Raw genomic sequence first — 24,207 nt, forward strand, 5'->3', positions numbered from 1 at the left:
AAAAAATACATAAGAGACAACAATAAGATATAATTTTTTTCTTGCTGGTAATAACTGGGGGGGGGGGAGGGGGAGAAATCATAGTGTTTCACCCAGACTTGGCCATACTGAAGAGTAGACCCATTCATTTCAAAGGGGTCTAATGTAGGTATGACTAACAGAATAATCCAACCCCCAACAGAGATGGGTTGAGCAGAGGCACCTCTCCGCTCAGCTGACCTCCTGCCAACTCCTGAACATGTGACTGGGAGGCACCTTGGTGCACTTTACACCACCACCAGACAGCTGAAATCCTCAAAATGGGGCATTGGGATCAGGACTGAGGTAGCCCAGGATCTGCTGAATGCTGAGCCAGTCACACTGCTGTTGCACAGTAGAATCAGGCCTGATCTGGACTCAATCGCTGCATCCTGCCCTCCATCTTCTGCTGGGGCTGCCATAAGGGTCTGGGATGCCAGCAGTGGGTGGGGTTTTAGAGTGTACCCTATGACTGGCTACAACTCATAGTACAACAGGTCATGAAAGCCAATTCAGAAGAAGAAGAAGAGTTTGTATTTGATATCCCGCTTTATCACTACCCAAAGGAGTCTCAAAGAGGCTAACAATCTCCTTTCCCTTCCTCCCCCACAACAAACACTCTGTGAGGTGAGTGGGGCTGAGAGACTTCAGAGAAGTGTGACTGGCCCAAGGTCACCCAGCAGCTGCATATGGAGGAGCGGAGACGCGAACCCGGTTCCCCAGATTACGAGTCTACCGCTCTTAACCACTATACCACATTGGCTCATTAGGACTTTAGCACACAACGCTTTACTTGGCTTCTTCACCATACCAAAACCATTTGTGTTTAGGCACCATATTAAAACTTGACCTCCTCTAGTGGTATTATCAACTTTTATACTGATACTGACTCTTCTGCAATCGTACTATTTAACTGGGGATGATTTGACACATTTTATTACGATTGTTTTGCGTGTTTTATTTTGCAAGCTGCCTTAGAAATCTTAAGGCTGTAAGGCAGGATAAAAATGCTTCTACAGAAACACATTTCTATCACTTCTATCACTGTCAGCAGAAGGGCACAACTGGATACCACCCTATCTGTTTAACAAATTAAGAAATACCAGGAAACTGTTACTTCCATTATTGGTTCCTGTCATCGCAGTAATTTATAGTTCTACTCCCTCCTTCTCTTATATCCCTCTTATTAGACTGGAGGGCCTGCAGTTAGGGATTGATGTACATTTTTATTTATATTAAGTACACACTAAACACTTCACAAATAATAAATGATGACGTCCCTGGACATCTCTCCCCTTGCTAATGGGTACTTTTTGCACACAGTAAAGATGTTACCTGTGAAAGGCAACATGATGGAAGTTTTAGGTGCCCAGGCTTTTTATGTCAGAAGGGCACTTAATCTTCTGAAAAATGTTATTGGATAAATCTTAACATATGACTTGGAGGTCCTTCTAGACCTTTACACTCTTAACCCCCCCCCCCCAAAAAAACCTATGATGAAGTGTGTCCCTTCTTCTTCAAGAGAACTCTTCCCCCCACACCAGATTTAGGAAAGCCAGTTCCCAGCTACCGTCGCACTCGTATGTCTGGTTCAGTTTTCAGTGGTGGCCCTTGAGTTCTGGGAGAGAAAGCAAAGAGACCACATTCTGAGAAAGTAAATTCCATGATGTTTTAAATGTTTTCCTTTCGCAACTTGAATATTAGGGGCAAATGTTATTAGAGCAGCATTAAAAAGTAGGTCGAGTCACGGACGAATCTGGGTTGCGGCTCTGGGGTTGCGGCGCTCATCTCGCCTTATTGGCCGAGGGAGCCGAAGTACAGCTTCTGGGTCATGTGGCCAGCATGACTAAGCCGCTTCTGGTGAACCAGAGCAGCACACGGAAACACCGTTAGAAAGCAGCATCTTCTAGGGAAAAAAGAAGATGGGGTGGGGAGGAGGCCAGTGCAAAGTACCAGTCTAGATTGAGAAAGCAGTGCCAAAATGTCATTGCAAAGCTCATTTTCCTCAATAAAATGGGAGGGAGCCAGCCAGCATTAAGCACACTTTTAAAGAAGAATAACGAATGCTATCATGTGTAGATTGGCCATTAGAGAGGCAATGATGATTTAGCAAAGCTGACAGGTGTGTAAAAGCTCAAACCGCTTGCGACTGGAGACCCCGGGGAAACAGGGACTTAAAGAACTTGGGATTCATTGGATGTTTAATGGTAGAAAATAGAGAAGTGTAAGTGGCCTGAATGAAAGGACTGAGTATGGAAAGGAGTTGGAATTTATGTCCCATAGTGCAGCAGGAAGAGGAAGTGACTTGGCACATTTTAAGTACCGGTAAGTGAATACAGGAGGTGCTGAGAGAGACCGAAAGGTGAAAGGAGGAAGCAGGATATATTTGGTTTTCGGTTGTTGTTTTTTACTCTTGGCATCTACTGGTCTGGGAAGGCTCCTGCCTGGACAATTATCAATCAGATAAACTAACCTGTTTATCAAGCCTCTTTTTAAGGGCATAGATCTGGTCAAAGGTCTTGAATAATGAGGCCACTTACAGGCTGTTTTTCCCCCTTAAAAATAAAATAAAATTTAAGAGCCTCCACCTTGAGTATCCCCCACAGTTCTAGAATATATGCAGTTGGAATATGAGTATTTCTTTACAGATTTGGGCATAAGGGAGATCCCCTGATCTCAGGTGCGGGAGCCACTAGCTACAAAGGATACAATGAAGCTTTGCTTTGCAACTTGCAGGGATCCATAAAATTTTAACAGTCCTCTGTCCATGCATTCTCTCTCTCTCTCTCTCTCTCTCTCTCTCTCTCTCTCTGTGGGTGTGGTTGTGTGGGTGTGGGTGTAAGTGATATTTTTCTTGCTATAGGAAATGGAAATAAAGTTAGAACTTTGAAATGCACTAATTTTAAACATACCTGTGGCATTTATTGCCCTAAGAAAAGAAATAGATATGATGGTTTGGACCCACAAACCACCGACGGAACACCACTTCCAAAATGTCCTCCCTGTTGCAGCCCCTTGCACACATGCACACACCCATTGGGACCCTTGTGAAAGGTGTGGCACATGGTGCAAGCGTCTGCAGATGGGGGCGGGGAGTTGGCAGCAGTCATGAAGCCCCTTGAGCAAGGGGAAGTGCCTTCCACTTATAGAATCATAACATTGTACAGTTGAAGGGGACCACGAGAGTCATCTAGTCCAAACCCCTCCAGTTGTGTGATGGCCCCCTGGAACCTACACAATGCATATGAAGAACAGGCCCTCCAAAGTCTCTTAAACAACTTAAAACATACAGGCATGAAACACAGAAACATGACCAAGGAGGAATTTTTTTCTTTATCCACCTAAAGCCTTCTTAAAAAATAAAATAAAGCTATAATATGCTGGCACACCTTTATTTTAAGAAGACTCTTACTTTTGTATACAGTCATACCTTGGTTTCTGAACAGCTTAGTTCTCGAAAGTTTTGGCTCCCGAACGGCGCAAACCCAAAGTGATTGTTCCGGTTTGCAAACTACTTTTGGAAGCTGAACATCCGACAGGACTTCTGCAGCTTCCGATTGGATGCAAGAGCTTCCTGCAGCCAAGCGGAAGATGCACTTTGGTTTCTGAACGTTTTGGAAGTCGACTTGTGGAACAGATTCCGTTCCAACTTCCAAGGCACAACTGTACTTTACTTCGGTAAACGTTTTGTTTTTTTATTACACAGGAGAATGAATTTTTTTCCAGTACCAACCCAGCCTTTGCACAACACTCAGGGTTTTTATGATTTGCATTAATCACCACCTCAGGAATAAAGTGGTTAGAAAATTAGAACAGTTTAACTGGCAACATTGTAAGCAACATTGTAACTCCTAACTGTCATGCAAAGTTTTGTTTCAGGAATGATTTTCAGGTATTGAATCAGGCTGAATGGCACCTTGTCCTGAGTCACAACACAAAGAAAGAACTTGCCTGTCTTCATTCCCAGCCAACTTTTTCTTGGCTCATGAGCCTGAGGTAGATTCCTTTCTGTTTTTCTCCACCCCCACTTTTTCCTTCTTTAGATTAAATAGATTTTTATAATTTTGGGGGGTAACCCCGTGGTTTTTTGTTTTTTTTAAGGAATAAAAAGAAGAATCATCAAATAGAAATACAGCAGTCTCTGGATAAAAAACATGCTCAAGGAACCATTGTGTGATTATAAGAAATTTTTCCTCATTGAAATGGCTTTGAACTTCCATGCTACAACAGTTGTGAAACCCTCAGATCAAGGGTTCCTCTACTGGGCCTACCTCCAGTGGAGGTCAGCCTCCTTCCACATCAGTGGGCGTCATGAGCCCAATGGAGACATCTTGGCAGGGCTGGTCAGAGGGGAAGCAAGAAAAGGACAAGAGTGCAGAATTGGGGAGGCACTGATCTGGATACTGGGGAAGGGCCAGTTGCGTGTCGAGGTCCCCAAGCCACCCCCAAAATAACTCACAACACACACTTAATTTTTGTTTAAGGTTTTTGGCATAATTTTGGCCACAACTTTATTTAAATACAAAACCGTGAGTGGTTGTTTAGGCATTGGTTCCGACTATCTGTGCCCCCGCCTGGGGACAGAACTGACTTCCGGGCACCACCGAAAGACAGTGCGGGGGAAAGCAAGTCGGGGAGAAATGGAGCTGAGTCACAGACCCTCAATTCTCATCCGCATGCTCCCCGAAGGCTTGCCGGCCCTAGTCCCATTCCAGGGATTGGACGAAAAGATGGCAAGCCCCAGGATTCCTTTAATGGAATTCCCTTTCCGCAGCAACCATGGAGGGGCAGGCCCAGCCTATCCTAACCCCTCCTCCACCAATTTATAACCAATGCCTAACCACAACCTTACAAGTTGTGACGATTTGCTACGCAGTAGGCAAAAACCAAATGGCCCAGCCAATCAGCCAGATGGACAAAATTCCTACCATGCCCCTGCCCCAACGGCAGACGACCCCATGACAGGCATAGCAAGGTCAATGCAACAACCCCTTACTCAAGGGTGGGTGGGCGGGTGATCCGTTGCACGCAGCAAAGAGAAAGCTCCAGGATGCATACAGAGTATTTAAACATTTTACCCCTCCCACCAAAATTGCAACGTAACTTTTACCCCAGGAACCCAGTGAACCAATCACTGCCCCAGGCCATCTTTAGAGACCCTGCCTGGTAACAGAGGGGTGGCTCAGCAGACCCCACCGCAACACGTGCTCTCCATGAAGGAGAACACGCTTTGGGTATGTAGGGGAGAGGCTGGCCCAAGTGACATCAGATGCCCTGACCAGCACCTTAGAGCTGCCTGACTTGTCTCTTGGCTTGTAACTTTGATACATTTTTTTCTTGTCCTATATAGTTTCTCCCTAAAATATGCATCTGAGAAACTGAATTCAGGGATATTATTACCCTGACCCTTTTCTCGCTTTTTGTATTCCTAGGAATAATAACACAATAGGGGGGGAAAACCACATTTCATTGGACACTGCTTTTTCAGTAAAAAATTACATTACCTGTAATAAATGCGAAGGGTCTGGAGCTCTTCTTCTAGTTCTTTATACTGTTGAACAGCTGCCTCTCTTTCTTGTTGCATAGCCATCAATTTTTCCTACAAAGAGAAAGCCAGTTTAATTTCCCCCCTTCCAAGAGGCCAAAATAACAAAAAAAGTTACTTTATACACAAAAGTTGGCATTGTGTTCCATGCAAATGCCTTGAAGAGCAACCCTATGCATGCTTACTTGTATGTAAGTCCCACTGAGTTCACTGGGGCTTATTCAGGTAAGTGCCTTTCAGGTAAGTGCCTGCAGGATTCAATCTAGAGGCCTGCTGGATCACACTGAAGGCCAATCTAGTCTAGCTTACTGTTTCCAACAGTGGCCAATTAAATGTACCTGAGAAGCTCAGAAACAGGACATGATTGCAATGGCAGTTTCCTGCTGGTGCTCCCAGCAATGGATATACAGAGGCATACTGCAGAGGTGGCATATAAGCATAATGACTAGTAGACCACCTTGGATGCATTAGCAGAATTGAGCTGTTGTCCTCAACAATTCATTCTAACTATTCTTTTTTAAATATAATCTAGCAAAGAGATCTCAGGAAAAGCTTGGCAGTCAGTGTAAATGTTGTAGCAGAGGTGTCGGATGCTGTAGACCAGGCATGGCCAAACATGGCCCTCCAGGTGTTTTGGGACTACAACTTCCTAGCTAACAGGACCAGTGGTCAGGGATGATGGGAATTGTAGTCCCCAAACCGCTGGAGGGCCAAGTTTGGCCATGCCTGCTATAGGCTATTAGCAGTCTAGCTCACTGAGTTCTGCACCAGATGGGAGTTTTTGAACGAGGCACAGGGGCAGCCCCACACAGACCACGTTGCAGTAATCCAGACTCTAGGTTACCATTACATGAATTGGGCCCCAAAGCCAAACAGAACCAATGTAGCTGCTGTAAATTTAATGCAATTATTATTATTATTATTATTATTAGCTCCAAGCTTATTCCACTCAACAACCTGGAAGCCTCATTCTATAACAACCGAAGTGTCCAAACATTTTTCAAAGGCAATCTCGCCTAGAGCATTCTTGTGTCCTGTCTGGTTGTGAAGTATGCAAAAAATACCATGGCTAAATCATTGTATCTGTGGGTTCCTTTTCGCACAGCACTCTTTCAGGCATTTACCTTATCCAATCCCACAGAATGTATTCCTGATAGAAGAGTACTGCAAGGAAAAGGTGACCAGATGCAATATCTCACAATAATTTTGTTAGGATAGCCCTACTGTTAGGTAGAGTGAGCTGTTGCTATAGGCAGCAGGTGAGGACAGAGCCTGTCTCCCTGTGCCTCAGGTATGGTGGGCCTCTACCTCATCTCCTCTGTTGAAGTATGATTCAGCTACCGGTCTATTCAGCTTTTCTACAGGGCACCATCTTATCCTTCACCCCCAGACAGCAAAATGTACTGAGCCAGCCTTGCAGCTCTGAAACAACACCATACTAAGCAGAGGATGAGGTAACAATGCACGCCTGGCCAAGGAAATTGCTCTAAAACTCGAGGTGCTTGCTTCCTCTGTTAAATGTGCACAATGGCATTTACTCTGCTTCCATGAACAGGCAAACAGTTGATTCCTGGAATTAAGCAGTTAAAATTCCATTTGCAGGTTGAGCCATTTATGTGTTGAACCTTTTAGGCTCACAGATATAAAACCACAAAAGAATGTTAGCCAAACCAAGCTATTTTTTATAATTATACTGTACTGTTTGTGAACCAATCTTCTTAAATATTGGGGAAAACATGCCTGAATCAAAGTAGGTGGGTTGTTCCAAGAGGCCAATAATTAACATCCTTGACAATTTTCAGTGTACTGTGAACTGCAATTGAAACGTAGACTGGAAGGAAATGTTTGTAGCAGACACACCCACTCACCAAGAGATTACCAGTTCGATTCTTTAGAGAGGTATCACACCTGATATCCTTTTAGGATAAAGGTCAGGAGATGTAGGTTTGGATTCTCCTTTCACTTAAACCCATACTGGTCTGGTACTACTTCACAAGATTAGCTTCTAGTTTATTGCAACATAAGAGAAGGGAGAATTGACGTAAATGGATTCAAGGCAATCAGTCCCTGAGAAAGAGGAAAAAATAATAATACTAGGCTTGCAGTTAATCTCCTGAGTATAATGTGTAGGATGGGAGCCGAATTCTGGTAAGGCAGAGACAATAGCAAACATTCCAATCTGGGATTTAGGTGCCTGCTACCTGTGACAGAAGCCCAATCCTCACTAAGGTGGTAAACCTGTGTCTTGGTTGTAGCATCTCAGATGAAGAGGGGGACACATACAAATACAAATAAACCAGCATCCATATGTTGTTGTTGTTGTTTAGTCGTTATCATATGGAGCAGAGACATCACCTTGCCAACAAAGGTCCATATAGTTAAAGCCATGGATTTTCCGGTAGTGGTGTATGGAAGTGAGAGCTGGAACATAAAGAAGGCTGATCGCCGAAGAATTGATGCTTTTGAATTATGGTGCTGGAGGAGACTCTTGAGAGTCCCATGGACTGCAAGAAGATCAAACCTATCCATTCTGAAGGAAATCAGCCCTGAGTGCTCACTGGAAGGACAGATCCTGAAGCTGAGGCTCCAAGACTTTGGCCACCTCATGAGAAGAGAAGACTCCCTGGAGAAGACCCTGATGTTGGGAAAGATGGAGGGCACAAGGAGAAGGGGACGACAGAGGACAAGATGGTTGGACACTGTTCTCAAAGCTACAAACATGAGTCTGACCAAACTGTGGGAGGCAGTGGAAGACAGGAGTGCCTGGCGTGCTCTGGTCCATGGGGTCACGAAGAGTCGGACACGACTAAACGACTAAACAACAACAACAACATATGGAGCACAATCTTGCGAGCCCCCACTTGCTTTCAGTTTAGCATTTCAATGAGCTGGAGGAGGAGACTATCAATGGTTACTAGCCATGATGGCTATGGTCTACCTCCATAGGTGGAGACAGCAATGCTTCCAAACACCAGTTGCCCGAAACCACAGAAGGGGAGAGTCTTCTTGTGCTCATGTCCTCCTTCCTAGTTTATCACAGGGATCTGGTTGGCCACGGAGAGAACAGGATGCTGAATGATATGGGCCGTTGACCTGATCCAGCAGGCTATTATTATGTTCTTAAATCTTATCCGGGAAGTTTGCACTGCAATAAAATAGCTGGCTAGCAAATGCCATTCTCTCATTTGCCATGTATTTCTATGCCAGATTTTTAACCTCCCTTTTGGTCTTTTGTCAATAAAGAGAAAGAGAGACAGAGAAAGGCACTGCCATTAGGCTTACAAAACTAAAAAAGACAAGACACACAAGAAAGGGGGAGTGAGAGAAAAAGGCAGAAGTGAGAGATCAGTTTATCAAGGCCAAAACAAAGTGATGATGTATAATGATTTATACCCAGTTGGAGCCAGGTTGATCTTCCCTGACGGGTGTTCTTGCGTGGGGCAAGGTGCTTCTGTAATTCCAGGGCAACAGGCATATGAGACTACAGGCAAATTCTACATCAACCGAGATTTTGTTGGTGTTGTCATGCTTGGAGGACGCCCATCGAAATTAATAAACTTAATTGAGTCATATCCATTGATTTCGGTGGGCATACTTTGAGTGTCATTTGGAACTTTGAAATGTGACAGCAATATGGAGTAGTCTACTAAGAAAGATTTTAATGGATATGGTATTTTGGGACCGCTAAAGAACAATGTTGTTTGCCTAGAATTGCAGTGCTGGAAAGAATCTAAAGGATTATCCAAAACAAAAAAAAATCCTTCCAGTAGCACCTTAAAGACCAACTAAGTCAGTTCTTGGTATAAGCTTTCGTGTGCATGCACACTTCTTCAGATACACTGAAACAGAAGTTTCCAGACCCTTCTATATAGTGAGAAGGTGGGGAGGGGTATTACTCAGAAGGGTGGTGGGAATGGGTGATTGGCAGATAGCTGTGATGAGCCTGTTGACGACTCTTAACGACTGCAATAGGTCTTACAGGAAAAAGCAAGGGGTGAAAAGGTGAAAAATGGCTTTGTCATGTATAATGAGATAAGAATCCAAGGTCTTTGTTCAGACCAGGTTTCTCCATGGTTTTAAACTTAAAACTTTAAGTGTATCTGTTTCAGTGTATCTGAAAAAGTGTGCATGCACACGAAAGCTCATACCAAGAACTGACTTAGTTGGTCTTTAAGGTGCTACTGGAAGGAATTTTTTTGTTTTGACTATGGCAGACCAACACGGCTACCTATCTGTAACAAGGATTATCCAGTTCAACCCCTACCACACTAAGACAGGAATCATTATACCTCTTAAGCAGCTCTGATAATTGTTTATCTAAGGCCTTCTTTAAAAAGTTTGTTGAGAAGTTTATATGACTTAAATCTTTCAGTTAGAAACCTTTGTTCTACATTTAATCTAATCTACTGTCATTCTTGTAACACTGCTGCCTCTCATTGGCAAAACAACAACAACAACAACCCCAATTGCTTTCTAATTTGCTTATGGCAAATGTTTGAAAACTACTTTGTCCCCATAATCTCTTCCCTAGATCCAGTATTAGGAATGCACCAGATATTCTGCAGTTTTGATTTTTGAGCTGAAAATGGAGGTTTTAGAGGGATAGAGGCTACCTGAGCCTCAAGCAACAACAATGGATCCAGAACTACCCCCAAGGTATGTACCTACTCCATCAGAGGGAGTATAACTCTATCACAATAGTATAACTCTATTACAAGAAAGAAGATTCCACCTAAACATTAGGAAGAACTTCCTGACAGTAAGAGCTGTTCGACAGTGGAATTTGCTGCCAAGGAGTGTGGTGGAGTCTCCTTCTTTGAAGGTCTTTAAGCAGAGGCTTGACAACCATATGTCAGGAGTGCTCTGATGGTGTTTCCTGCTTGGCAGGGGGTTGGACTCGATGGCCCTTGTGGTCTCTTCCAACTCTATGATTCTATGATTCTATGATTCTACGAACAAGACCCCCCCCAACCGTAAGGTCTAGGGAACCACCCACTAACAGAGCCTCAGTCTTATCTGGATTGAGCTTCAGTTTATTGGTTCTCATCCAGGCCATTATCAAAGCAAAACAACGGTCCAGCATATCTGCTGCCACACCTGCAGATGTAAAGGGTGCTTCCCCTTCCAGAACTACAATCCCCAGAGTTCCCTGTAGAGAGGGGTTGATTGTTGATCCTGGGACTTAAGAGCTCTCAGCACTCTTTCCCCCCCATAACATTTTATTAATTTTCCACAATAACAAAAACAAAGCAAACAACAACAACAACAAAAACAAAACAAAGCAGATTGACTCCCCCCTATTCCCTTCCTTGGTTCCATTGTATATCAATGTACTACATGTCCATTATAAAGTTTTAACCATTTGAATTACTTATTGTCCAATCATAATAAAATTACAAGTATTCTCAAAACCCTGCCAATGTATTAACCTGTGTACATTGCTTCTGTATATATGCAGTAAAGTCCTTCCATTCTTCCTTAAATTCGTTGTCATCTCTTTCTCTTAAGTTCATTGTCAGTTTTGCCATTTCAGCATATTCCGTTAATTTAACTTGCCAATCTTCTTCAGCTAGGACACTTTCTTCTTTCCAAGAGCTCTCAGCACTCTTAACAGACTACAGTTCTGTGATATGAATGTAGCCTTAGCCCACATTGAATATAACTACTGTTGCATACAATGCATTTTTTAAAATAAAAAAATCATATTTCTTTTTCGTCCTGTTTAGTGGCAGCATGTCTTTGGCACCACTTTCCCCCTTGGCTTCTTCTTTATTCTTCCTGAATTAAAAGCACTGGTGATGATGGGCATTCAAGGAATGCACACTGAATAGGGTGTCTGAGAGATAGTGGCATCTCCTAGGACACAGAGAGAGGTTTTGGCCAAAAGCAGAAAATGGAAGATCTCTGGGCAAACTGAACTCGTAGATTATGCTGTCTTGAAGATGAAAAGAAATGTGCTTTAACATCAAAGGTAAATACTTTCTCCTTTCAACATTATGATTTTTATTCACAGGATCTGCTTAGGCATACTTGGGTACAGATACAGTGGTACCCCGGGTTAAGAACTTAATTCATTCCGGAGGTCCGTTCTTAACCTGAAACTGTTCTTAACCCAAAGCACCACTTTAGCTAATGGGGCCTCCTGCTGCCGCTGCGCCGCCGGAGCACGATTTCTGTTCTCATCCTGAAGCAAAGTTCTTAACCCGAGGTACTATTTCTGGGTTAGCGGAGTCTGTAACCTGAAGCATATGTAACCTGAAGTGTATGTAACCCGAGGTACCACTGTATATTATATATATATATATATATATATATATATATATATATATGCTTTCGTAGATTTTCACGGGTACAGGAATGCAGGTTTTGGTGTCCTCGGGTGTCTTCCCGTGTAAAAGTTGGGGTGTCTAGGCGACGTTTCGACGAGGTCTCACTCGTCATCTTCAGGCTGGTGCTTTCGATTTCTTGTTACTGGAACAGAGCGGGATCTCAATGTTTGAGTTCCTATAAATACTGTAGAGGGGGTGTGGTGTCTAGCCTCCAATGTTCTGGGCAGAGAGGAAGTTCCCAGGCTAGTGTGCCTTTTCTTCTTTTGTTCCTTAATTACTTGAGAGATACCTTGAGTGATTTCTTGAGTGATATCCTGAGTACCACTTAGGTGGGTCATTAGGTGTGGATTAGTTGCTAAAGTCTTTGTGTCTTGACCTCTTGAACTTTGTGAAGAGTTTTCCTGAGAAGATGGCTGTATTGCACTTAGTTGTGCTTTGGCTTGGCTTCGTGTATAGGGGCGAGCTGTGGTTTTGTGGCTTGTGTCAGCCAGATCTGTGTAGGGATTGCAGGGGGGTGCAGCATCCGGAGGTGCCACCATGGATTGGCTACTGGATGGTGTCAGTAATTCATCTGTGGAGAGGGTCTGGGTTTGGGTCTGGTGTGGTTGATTGGTGTTGGCGTTCTGTGTGCCTCTGGATCTGGTGTCAGTTCTTGTGTTCTGCGATACGTGCATTTATTCTCGCAGAACACAAGAATGCCGTCAAAAAAGAAGAAAAAACTTCCTCTCTTTTCCAACACATGAAAGAAACAGGACACGAAATTAATTTTGCAGATTCCAAATTGCTCTTTAACACGGAACATCACCACAAGAGAATAATCATGGAAGCCATCGAGATAGAGAAACACCCTCACAACATGAACAAGCGTGACGACACATCCCGCTTGCCAGACATCTGGAAATTAGCCCTCTCCACAAAAACTGACACCAGATCCAGAGGCACACAGAACGCCAACACCAATCAACCACACCAGACCCAAACCCAGACCCTCTCCACAGATGAATTACTGACACCATCCAGTAGCCAATCCATGGTGGCACCTCCGGATGCTGCACCCCCCTGCAATCCCTACACAGATCTGGCTGACACAAGCCACAAAACCACAGCTCGCCCCTATACACGAAGCCAAGCCAAAGCACAACTAAGTGCAATACAGCCATCTTCTCAGGAAAACTCTTCACAAAGTTCAAGAGGTCAAGACACAAAGACTTTAGCAACTAATCCACACCTAATGACCCACCTAAGTGGTACTCAGGATATCACTCAAGAAATCACTCAAGGTATCTCTCAAGTAATTAAGGAACAAAAGAAGAAAAGGCACACTAGCCTGGGAACTTCCTCTCTGCCCAGAACATTGGAGGCTAGACACCACACCCCCTCTACAGTATTTATAGGAACTCAAACATTGAGATCCCGCTCTGTTCCAGTAACAAGAAGCCGAAAGCACCAGCCTGAAGATGACGAGTGAGACCTCGTCGAAACGTCGCCTAGACACCCCAACTTTTACACGGGAAGACACCCGAGGACACCAAAACCTGCATATATATATATATATATATATATATCCTCTCCAAATTGTAATGTCTGGTTCAGGAATGAACCACTGCATTCTCATGATTCAGAGTTTTTATATTGGAGGTGGGGGCAGCGTCTTCTGATACTGCTCAGCTTTGTATTTAACAACTCACCTGGTTGCCATAAGCAACAAGGAATTCCATGCAGCCAAGTGACCGGACTGGCAGAAGAGGGATGGATCACTCGCTTGCTTCTCTGCCAGCAAACTTGGTTTCTGTGTCAGCCATAGAGGAAGGCCAGACCTGTGGCTCAAAAGGAGAGGGCTCCCCTACAATATTAAGTGCACTCCTATCCATGTCTCCGAAGAAGTAAGTCCTATTGAATTCAATGGAGCTTACTCTCTCTCTTTTTAAAATAATTTTTATTAAGCATTTTATTGATTTATTAATTACTCATGTAAGTGGGGTTAGAAGAGCAGCCTTAAGCAATCAATAATTTTTCCTTGCCACAAATGTTGTTGCTCAAGTAGGTAATATTAATATTCTGCTAGAAGTCAATTGTATGCATCTGTTTCGTCTGGATGATACATAATCAAGTCATGCAAATGGCTCATGACTTAGTACTCAACTTCTTACAAAAGTAACTTCCAAAACTTGCAGCAAAGACAGGAGCATGGAGAGCACTGGGAAAACCCCCCGCTCCCCATTATTTTTTTGGCAGCCAGCAATTTAATTATGTTAGGGACATCTTAGATATTAGCTATTGAACATACTAGCCTCCAATTTACTAACGGAAACAAGAGCTCTTTTAGATCAAACCAAGAGCCAACCAGGCGAACAACTTCCCTGCCATTATTGCTAGTCTGCCATTTGCCACTCTTGCTTTGGCCACCCAGCACAATCATTTGCCAGCAGGAGGCAGCTCTCATGTTATCTATCAGATTATTATAACATGTCACAAAAAGATGCCTAACTCTGTTCCCAGCCATTCTGAAATGGAATGCGGCAACTGTTTTGCGCAGTGTTGATTCTGTTAGCTGCCTTGAGCATGCTAATGGAAAGGTGGTGTGTCAAGCAAGCAAATAAATAAATAAACAAATAGGAAGAAAAATGAGAATTGTGAATTCATAGCAATGCAACATCTAAGGTTGTAAAATCTTGCACTGTTAAAATAAATGGATGTTTTTTTCTTGTCTTGAGCACACACATGACGGCTCCCTATTAGAGCAAAAATTCTTATGATCCCTTGGCAACGATTTTGCCAAATTTACCCCTGCTTTTAACCACTTTTTTGCAATGATCTCGAAAGATGCCAATGAGAGCAAATATCAGCCGCTGCAAACCAAACTACCGTGTGCAAACCCGCAGTCTGTTAAAATCGAACTGTAAACTTTCCCCTACATGCCAATGCCCTTCTGCATTTGGAATCTTTGCCAATACTTTTGTTTTTGTTTGTTCAAAGGATCTCATCTGCTGTCACTGTGACTACCTTACAGTTCAGCTCCTGAACACCTGCTGAAGTGAACCTGTCACGCCAGAAATGTTTTGAAGGTTAGGCAATCTCCATTCAGTGAATGGCAAGCACTTGGGTCCTGTTTCCTCTCTACCTTTCAACATAACGAAAAGACAATTGGATAACTGACTGTACAGAGCTATTTGCCAACCGAAATGTTATTCCAGCAAGTTTAATCAAGTCATTTTGAATAGCAAAGAATGAGCGTATTTCTGGCAAAAACAAAATGAAAGTATTAAACAATTTACCAGATTGAATTGCAATATTGCGAGTCCATGAAAAGTATTTCATAATTCTGCCCAGTCAATAAAATGGAAGAATAAATAATCTATAATATAGTCTTTACTTTCTTTGTACCTTAAGTGTGGGACATTACTGATGATTTGTGCAATTTCAATATCCGTACCCAATGAAATACTAGATCAATGGGTACTTAGTATAGTAATGACTAGCTTGGGTGCCACTGATTTCCCTCAATCTGCTGCGGTGAAGGGGGTTTGGATGGGGCAGAGGTGTTCTTCCACCTAACCCTGCCTGGTTCTGCCCCTCTCCCCTCTGTTGGTGGAAGTCCTGCCCCAATGGAACCATGGGGGGGGGGGGAATCAATTCAGTTCACAATGATAGGTAAACCTACTACTTCACACATGTTGAGCGCAAATATGCAAGCCAAGGCACAGCCATCCTTCAAAATCTGCACTAATCTGAATTCTGCAGACGACTCTGGGATTGCAGTGCTCATCTCGCTTTACTGGCCGAGGGAGCTGGCATTTCTCCACAGACAGCTTCCAGGTCATGTGGCCAGCATGACTAAGCTGCTTCTGGTGAACCAGAGCAGCGCACGGAAACGCCATTTACCTTCCCGCCGGAGTGGTACCTATTTATCTACTTGCACTTGACGTGCTTTCGAACAGCTAGGTGGGCAGGAGCAGGGATGGAGCAACAGGAGCTCACCCCGTCACGGGGATTCGAACCGCCGACCTTCCGATCGGCAAGTCCTAGGCTCTGTGGTTTAGACCACAGCGCCACCCGCATCCCTATAGAAGCAATATACCCCATAAATAAAGAGCATTTTGTCACTGTTTACAATTAAGCTTTAAGGGATGTTTGTTAATGTTACGGTATTATCTTTGTTGTTTACTGTCTTAGGTTCTATGGAGGAATGGTGGGATAGAATAATTTTAAATAAAATACTACCAGTGGAGGACCTTGGGGTCTCAAATTTTAGCGGTGCACTGTGCAATGACAAAATATGGTGCCCCCCCGTCTTCCATTCTACATCATTGTTGTGGCGCCCCCTGTGGCGCTCCCAAGGCTCTACACCCCATAACCCACCTCTGAGACTACTGCTACTAATTATTTTTGTTTTTATACATTACTGAATCCATGCAGTGTTTAAAATCAATTAAGGATCCAGCACTTTGACTTGGGCTTGGAAGCAGAAGCCAGTGCAGTTTTATAAGAAAGGGCAACATACGGATGATATCCAAACATAACCTGTGCATGAGTAGACCTATTGAAAAGCATGGTAGATTCACTGAAATGGATGGGCTTAAGTTGCTTAGCTCCACCCAATGGAGTATAACATAGCTGGATATTACTATGTGCTCTGAATGGCCCTGGTCAACAATGGCTAAATGGAAGTGTTCAAAGACAGTCCCATATATAACACATTAAAGCATAGCAGTCTAACTGGTACATTATCAGGATGTGGACCACAGGAGCTGAGCTTCTTTATCCAGGAGACGGCCCCCTTCCTGTTGAACTTCTAGCACTTACTTAAGACTTCCTTTCACTGTTTCTTGGGTGGGTTTTTTTTTTTATTGTGGGAGAAGGTACTTCATGCCACAAATGCCATTTGACAGAATTGGATTCAAAAGCACTCAAGTGCTGCAAACCTGATCTTTAAAATGGAAAACACATATAACACCCTCCCAAGGATAGGTGAGCCACCAGGATGGTGGAGAAAAATAGCTAAAAAGAAAGGAAACTGGTGTGAAAAAATGCTTCCCTCATGCATTTACACTCAAAATCTCTGAGGTTTTCACATCCCCTTTAGGATTCAGTTGACTAGCCCTTGAGCACCATAGCTGTCAACTTTTCCCTTTTCTTGCGAGAAATCCTATTCGGAATAAGGCAATTTCCCTTAAAAAAGGGGAAACGTTGACAGCTATGTTGAGCACACAGCTCCTCTGTGTTACGCCAGATGCAATTAGATTTGACAGTTGTCCTGCCAACTGCCTATAAAGAAGTAGTGATTTTATTTATTTATTTATATTTATTTTGTTTTTAGATATGATGTTGCCTGACGTGCTTAGCTGAGGAAGGAAAATTATTCACCCGATCACCAAATCCTGTTAATGAGGAGGTTCAAATGTACACAAGTTGCATCAAGAGGTGGGCACACAGCGACTTCTTTCGGAGGCTGCAACTTCTGTGGCTCGTATCGCTTTGGGTTAGATTGCTATGGACTTTGGCTGTTGCGCGGAACTCCGCAAATGCTTTTGATCCATTTTATCTTGCAACGTAGCAAAGAAATGTTGCAATAAGAAACACCAACAAAGATCCGAAAATCTTAAGCTCTGGATTACCATATTGTGTTCTCCTGCCATTCAATGCATCAGACAAAGGCCTTGGTGTTCAAAGTAAAAGGAAGGGAGAAAGGAAGGGGAAAGAAAAAGTAAGAAAGAAAGAAACTGGTCACAGAAAGTGCAGAACACAAAGTCAATAATATTCTTCCACATCTTTCCTCTTTTCACAGACTGGATGTTAAAAGAGTTGCAGCAATTAGGCTTTTGTTAATTACCAGCTGTTGAAACAGATGTGTTGACTGTCCTTATTAGCTCACAGCTGGGACAGGAGAACAACTGATGCTCACTAAAACCAACAGCCAGCTGTTTTGCAGTAATTATCTCCTATAAATAATACAGGTGATAAATGCAGTAAAGCTTCGTTGGGGAGTTTCAATAACAAAAGCACAGTTACTACATATATGTTCAATTTAAGTTTCAGATTCCCCCATCCTAAATATTTGTGCTGGCATACCTTCTTGGAAGGTTTATAATGTTACACTGGTGTGCAGCAGTTAGCATATTGCATTCTACCTAAACATGTATTTGCTGCTCCAGCAGGCCTCAAAATTCACTCAACGTGGCGGCATGTGTGCATCAACTACAAACTTACAAGGATGGTTTGTTCTAGCTGCTTCTGTGTTGATCCAGAAAAAGTGAGATCCAAAGAAAGAAATATTACCTCTAATACTGAATTTTATTATGCTTGTGCAACAAGATTCAGTTTGAGTTTAACAAAACTCTAATGAAGTGTCCTGAGTGTCTTAAATGCTTGCCTACTCTTATAGAGCATTAACACCCCAGTAAAACATACCACATTACACCCCCTTCCTTTCTGTGGTAAATATATATTCTTCAAATGCCTATAATGGACTTGCCATGTCATATTTCTCTTTATTATATTTTACCACGATTTGGAATAGCCTTAAGTTGTATGCGTGTCAGAATTCACAAGACACACAAGTGGGAAACTTCATTATACAATATGAAATAAAAGCAATACATTCTAGGGAAATTAGCAAATATGTCTTTTCATCTCAGCACATTTGGTTCAGCCCCATAAACAACCAACTGCTTATTTAACTTACTTATTTTAAGACATATTTTTGACATATACCAAAAGTGGAAATAATCTGAAATTTCTGACATCAAGTTGATAAATGTTACAACACAGGATACAATTTTCCGAATAAGCAAATGATGGAAATATGTATTTTTTCTACTGCTTAAAATTTTAAAATAACCTCATATCCAGGTAACAGTAAATGCTGAAAATCTGATAAAGTTGACATTCACACATGAATGCTGTTAAACCTAAAGAAGAATGTTATGAATGTCAAAAACAGAGGTGTCCCCACTTTTAGGCTATACATACTGATATGCATGTCAGAATACACCAGCACTTTCCTTAGTTTTCATTTTTTAACATTATTTGTCTGTTACTAACTTCCACTTGAAATGTCTTTTAGTCATGACATTTTGGGTGTTCACTGTATCATTCAGATTTCCTTATGTGTGGGATAACAACATGCTTGAAATTAAGTCAAAATATCTGAAATAATATTAAGATAGATGATTATGTGGTTGTTTATATATTGATTCTAGATGTTGTTCCAAATATTTTGTTATTAAAACTCATTAAGATGTGTTAGAAAAAAGAAAGCAATGTAAAATAGAATTTTTGATTCTCTTATGTAAGCAAAGCTGTGCATCACAACCCAACAAAGGACAAGTCTACAGGAATTTAAGTCTATCCACTAATTAGTTCACATTAAAGACACCATCTTACTGAAAACAAGGATTAAGGCAGGCTGAATATTCACCCTTTCATGTCCTTCCTTCCTTATGTCTTGGGTAGAATCACCATAAAAAGCCTGTTCAGCCAGCTTTTAAGTAGAGAAGCTTGACAATAATCAAGTCTCTGTTCATTAAGAGGGACAATATCAATTAAGAGACATTACAGGGCAAGCAAACAAATAAAAAAGCCAGCCCGAACAGCCCACACAATGTCCATGAAAGTGGATTTCTAACACTGATGTGTTTTAAATTTTATACATAAAATTTAAAGCAAAGTTCATTATTTTGTATCTCAAAGCCCTGAGTGAAGCACATACCCATTCTCAACCTGCAAACACAAAAGAAATGAATTATCTTAGTTCCTAGAGAATTCCATTTATGAGGTGACCAATATAGGTAAACAAGAAATAATGCTTCTTAAGGAATCATAACTTGATATGTTGGGTTTTCTATGCACCATTTCATTGTTAATATGACTCGGGGCAAAAGAAATCCAAAATTTGTAACAAGTTTCAGTTTGAGAGAGAATGCCTTTCCTCACAAAGCTACTCCCCCCTTTGCCCACCATCATCTTTAGAAATTGGTGCTATCTTTAGTTATTTGGTGCTACTTTATGTGAATATGGCAAGAAGACAACAGTAAGGACTTGTGTAATGTAAAGCAGGTCTCACCAGAATTTGCTATCAATGATGAACGGTACCAAAATAATAGATACCATATATAGATAGGTTTGTCTGCTATATTTGTAGCTGAACACAAAATAGAAACTTTCACTAAACTATGTTTGACACTTCTAAGCAAGTCTTCCATTCCCCTTATCGAGAAGAAGACAGCTTAGGAAAAAATAGTGGGGAGAAACTTATTTTATCTACTTAATATAATTGGATTAACTAATCTGCAATACATCTGACAATCCTTTTGAACGTGCAATCTAGGTTGGCAAAGGGTGATCTCACCCTTCCCTGATGCTTCTGACTTTTAGTATTTTTTATTGTTGCGATGCTGATCCACACTGGAAAACATATATGCAAAACCAGGGGATGGTAGTGAGCAATCTGGGAAAAACCACACAGATTGATTCCTTTAGTCCAAAATTTATTTCTGAAAATTGCTGTCATACTCAGTTTCATGCAATGAAAGCAACACAGACTATGCCTACATGCAGAATTTGGACATTTTGGAAGTCCAGCAAAAATATCTAGATGTGCAGCCATATCTTGAGTAACCTATAGCTTGATTTCGGCCACGATCTTAGCTATATAGCTACTTTAAATTTGCCTCAGACGAAAGTGGGAAACCCATTTACACGTTTAAAATATAGGTTAGTTATCCTAAATTCACACAGAGCAAGAAGATATTCCATATTCTGTTTTTATGTGTCCTCAAGGACTTCTGGCTTGTCAGACTGCAATGCAAACAAAAATCCTTCAGCATTCAGACAAGAAGAACATGATTTTTTATTTTATTCCCCCAACCCTTTCAGATAAGTAATATTTACTAGACTTAGGTGGGAGGAATTGAGACCTAGTTTTACTATATTTCTGCATTGTTTGTAAATGCTGACATGGTATGATCCACACCTACAACACAAAAGTTAATGGGGAAATGAAATAGATTTTAACAGTGATGCATTCGTAATGTTGCCCATATTTATGCCACATGCAAACCACACACACATTTTTTGTCTGTCAAGTATATTGTATATTACGTGCTAATGTGCAATTTTAACTTGTGTCAAGTCATGGTTGGAGTACGAGGGCATAGGTGGTTTCTGTAATACACAAAGCCAGAATAGGAACAGAATTCTAATAAAATTCTAAACCGCCACAAGCTGTCTATCACAGTTCCTTCCTGATATATCTCATAAAATACTGGCAAATGTTCCAATCGAGCTACCCAACAAAATTCACCTGGCAACAGTTGCATTGAAACAAAGTTACTGCAGCAACAAGAAACGTCATGGCGTTAATAATTGACATGCAAAGAATGAAACAGTGAGCAAGGGATAAAGAGCACAAAGGAAAGATTTCAGTATAAACTTATCCCAGCCAGTAATCAATCAAATGGAGGTTGAAAAGGGGTTTGGTTAAGTCGCATGCTAAAATGGAAGCAAATTTCAATATTTTATTATTAACTGCCTTTTTATCATGGTTCAAAGAAGGTAGTGGCACTCAGAATGTTGAATTTCATTGGAACATGAAATGAAGAATGTCAGAAGGGAACCCCCACTAATTTCTTTCTTTCCTCAACTGCTGTGATCAAGAAAACTCAAGGTAGTGCCAAAACAGTAGCACCAACTGTTTAGTGTTTCTAAGGAAATGGAAAAAAAGGGGTTGAGTCAGAGTTTAAAGGTGAAAGCAGGAATAAGCAATGGGTTCCTGGGTTTCAATCAATCCATCAAAAGTCATTCCTTTCTGGGAAAGGTGAAATATCCCAGTGACACTGTTTAGATTAATGCGATTTGCATGACTTATCAACAACCTTGGGCGAATTTTGCTGTTGAGTTAACATCCATGACGACTATTGCTGGTAGCATTACAGCACAGGATTCTTAAGAAGCAAAACTTAACAAAGCCAAGACGGAGCAAAAGAGGAATCACACCAGGTGTGGGATGCTGGTGGTAGCGACTCTTTGTTCGTCTGGTACATAAATACACACAAAAATATTAGTTCCCAGGGTTCCAGTTACACTACTCGCCCCCGCTTTGTTAAATAATTGCAAAAGCGTGAGTAAGCGCATCGCGTCAAAGGTAGCTGCACACTTTCCCCTGGAAAAATCAGAACATGAGAATATATAAATGAGAATATTAAAACGAGATTAAATGGATTCGAGGGCTCAATGCTATTATTTGTAAGATCCTAGGCTTGACGATTCAGCCCCCTAATACAGAGCACATTGGTTACAGCACTCCTCTTACAGCTAACCCCCCACCCAGCGTATCGATTTAAATTATGTCAAGATTATTTATATAGAATGCTCCATGGAACTGGATTCTTTGATTCTGCATGAAAAACTGCTAATTGAAGCACTTTCCAGTCTCTGTTCTCCCTACCTGATAAGATCTGTTCTTTGATTTTTCAAAAACAAACCCTAACAGGCAATGAAGAGGTTGGCCGACTATTAAAAAGGTAAATCTTACAAAAGGAGATTAATAACTCATTGGGTTTTAAATATAAGCTGAACATATTAAATAGTATAAACCAAGCTCATTTCCTTTTCCTTGCAGGGACCCGCTAGTTTTTGCTTTGCTTCCAATCAATATTTTCCTGATAGCTTTACGTGCAGGTAGAATGAATGAATCCATTCGCAACTATCCCCCCCCCCCATTATTAGTAAAAAATAAGAATCCTGTTCAACATGAGTGTCAGGTTTCTGTTGGGCTTTACTGGTATTTCAGGCTGAAAGACGGACAACACTATCACTTTGATCATAGCAATTTCACAGTACTATTTTTATCATTCACAGAGAAATGTGCTACTAAATAGAGAAGACACTTAACGTGAACTATTTATCAGTACAGGAAAGCAGTATGCTCAAATTTATTTTCTTATGCAAGCTTTCCCCAAATCTAGATTTCAAAATTTCATTTTGAAGTGATTATTTCCATGTCTCTTTCCATTTCTACAGAATAAATATAAAAGCGCATCCTGAGTCAAGTAAGGAACTTTCAGCATCTTTTAGATTATAAAGCTTGTTCCTTTTAATATATTTACCATACAGTGCCTAGTCGTTGTAACACTGTACAAATAATCATTATAATTAACATTATAGGCCACATATCTAGTATAATTCTAATGTTTAAGCATTGTATAGAATTTTGGTTCTTTTTTAGTGGGGGGGGGGGGAAACTATCACTAATTTAGCACCAATATACCGTACTTGCTAATAACAAGTATTATATGGAACCTCAAACCTACATGTATTTATTGATTCTAATGAAATGTACTTCAAAGTAACCATACTGAGGATGTAATTTAGCTCTTCAATGTGATCTTATGCACATTTGCTCTGAAGTACTGGTAAGTCCCACTGTCATCATTGGGGCTTAGTATTCAGGGGCGCCGACGTATAAAAAATATTGGGGGGGCCCATACCGGGGTCCTGCCCCGGGAAGTTTTCTAAATGTTAGATGAAAATTAGTGAGTTTTAAAGTTTTTTAAAAGTATTTTAGAGTCATATGATCAACATTAGAACCCCGAAAACTCGACTCTCTATAACTCCACACTCCGGGAAACTCGACAAGCCTGAAACACTTTTTGGCTTTGAAAAAAGAAACAAAACAAAAACACGCACGGTATTTTCGTAAAAAGCTAATTTAATTTACAGTAACAATTATGCTTATAGACTATTACAGAGCAGTGAATATATAGCTCTGAAAAGACTGAAATGATATTTAAATAAATCCTAAACTATCATTAAAAGAATAAAACATAAAATATTGCTGTCGCACAGTAATAGCACTTTGATTAATAAGTGAAATAGCTAATTTAAGCTTACTTTGAATAAGGCTGAGGGTTCATTAAATAAATATAATATCTTAAAGTTAATGCTTTAATACAGTTAATAAAGTTAATACAGTATGCCTAATACTGTATGTAAATACTGTAATACTGTATGTAAATAACGGGCTTTAATTGGGTCTTACACCCTAAAAATATTTAAGTATTTGAAAATAATTAATACAGTATTATAGTAATATAGAAATACAGTACTAAACTAGTACTAATATTTCAAAACTGAAAATTTAACATTCTGTATGTATTTAATTCTCTATTTTATAAAGATTTTTAATATCTGACAGTGAGTTTGAAGTAGCCCAATGCAAAGATCCTGTGGATCCGTGCTTTGTAACCACGTTTTTGCACCACTGTGACCCTAGGCAACAGTGGGTGCGTGATTTTTTTGGTGCAAGATGTAGCCATG

At 41.1% G+C, this 24,207-nt stretch overlaps 1 protein-coding gene across 4 annotated transcripts in view; it reads right to left on the reverse strand.

Annotated features, from left to right (window-relative positions):
- MIPOL1 (mirror-image polydactyly 1) overlaps positions 1 to 24,207 on the reverse strand; it is a 192,761-nt gene that overhangs the window by 51,387 nt on the left and 117,167 nt on the right. For all 4 annotated transcript variants that reach the window (XM_083741529.1, XM_083741530.1, XM_083741531.1 and 1 more), the window contains one exon: positions 5,523 to 5,617. In XM_083741529.1, coding sequence (XP_083597655.1) covers positions 5,523 to 5,617 — 95 coding nt within the window. The remainder of the gene's footprint in view (positions 1 to 5,522; positions 5,618 to 24,207) is intronic.

The sequence above is a fragment of the Podarcis gaigeae genome, assembly GCF_964106915.1.
Source record: "Podarcis gaigeae genome assembly, chromosome: 1".
In the NCBI taxonomy this organism is placed as follows: domain Eukaryota; kingdom Metazoa; phylum Chordata; class Lepidosauria; order Squamata; family Lacertidae; genus Podarcis; species Podarcis gaigeae.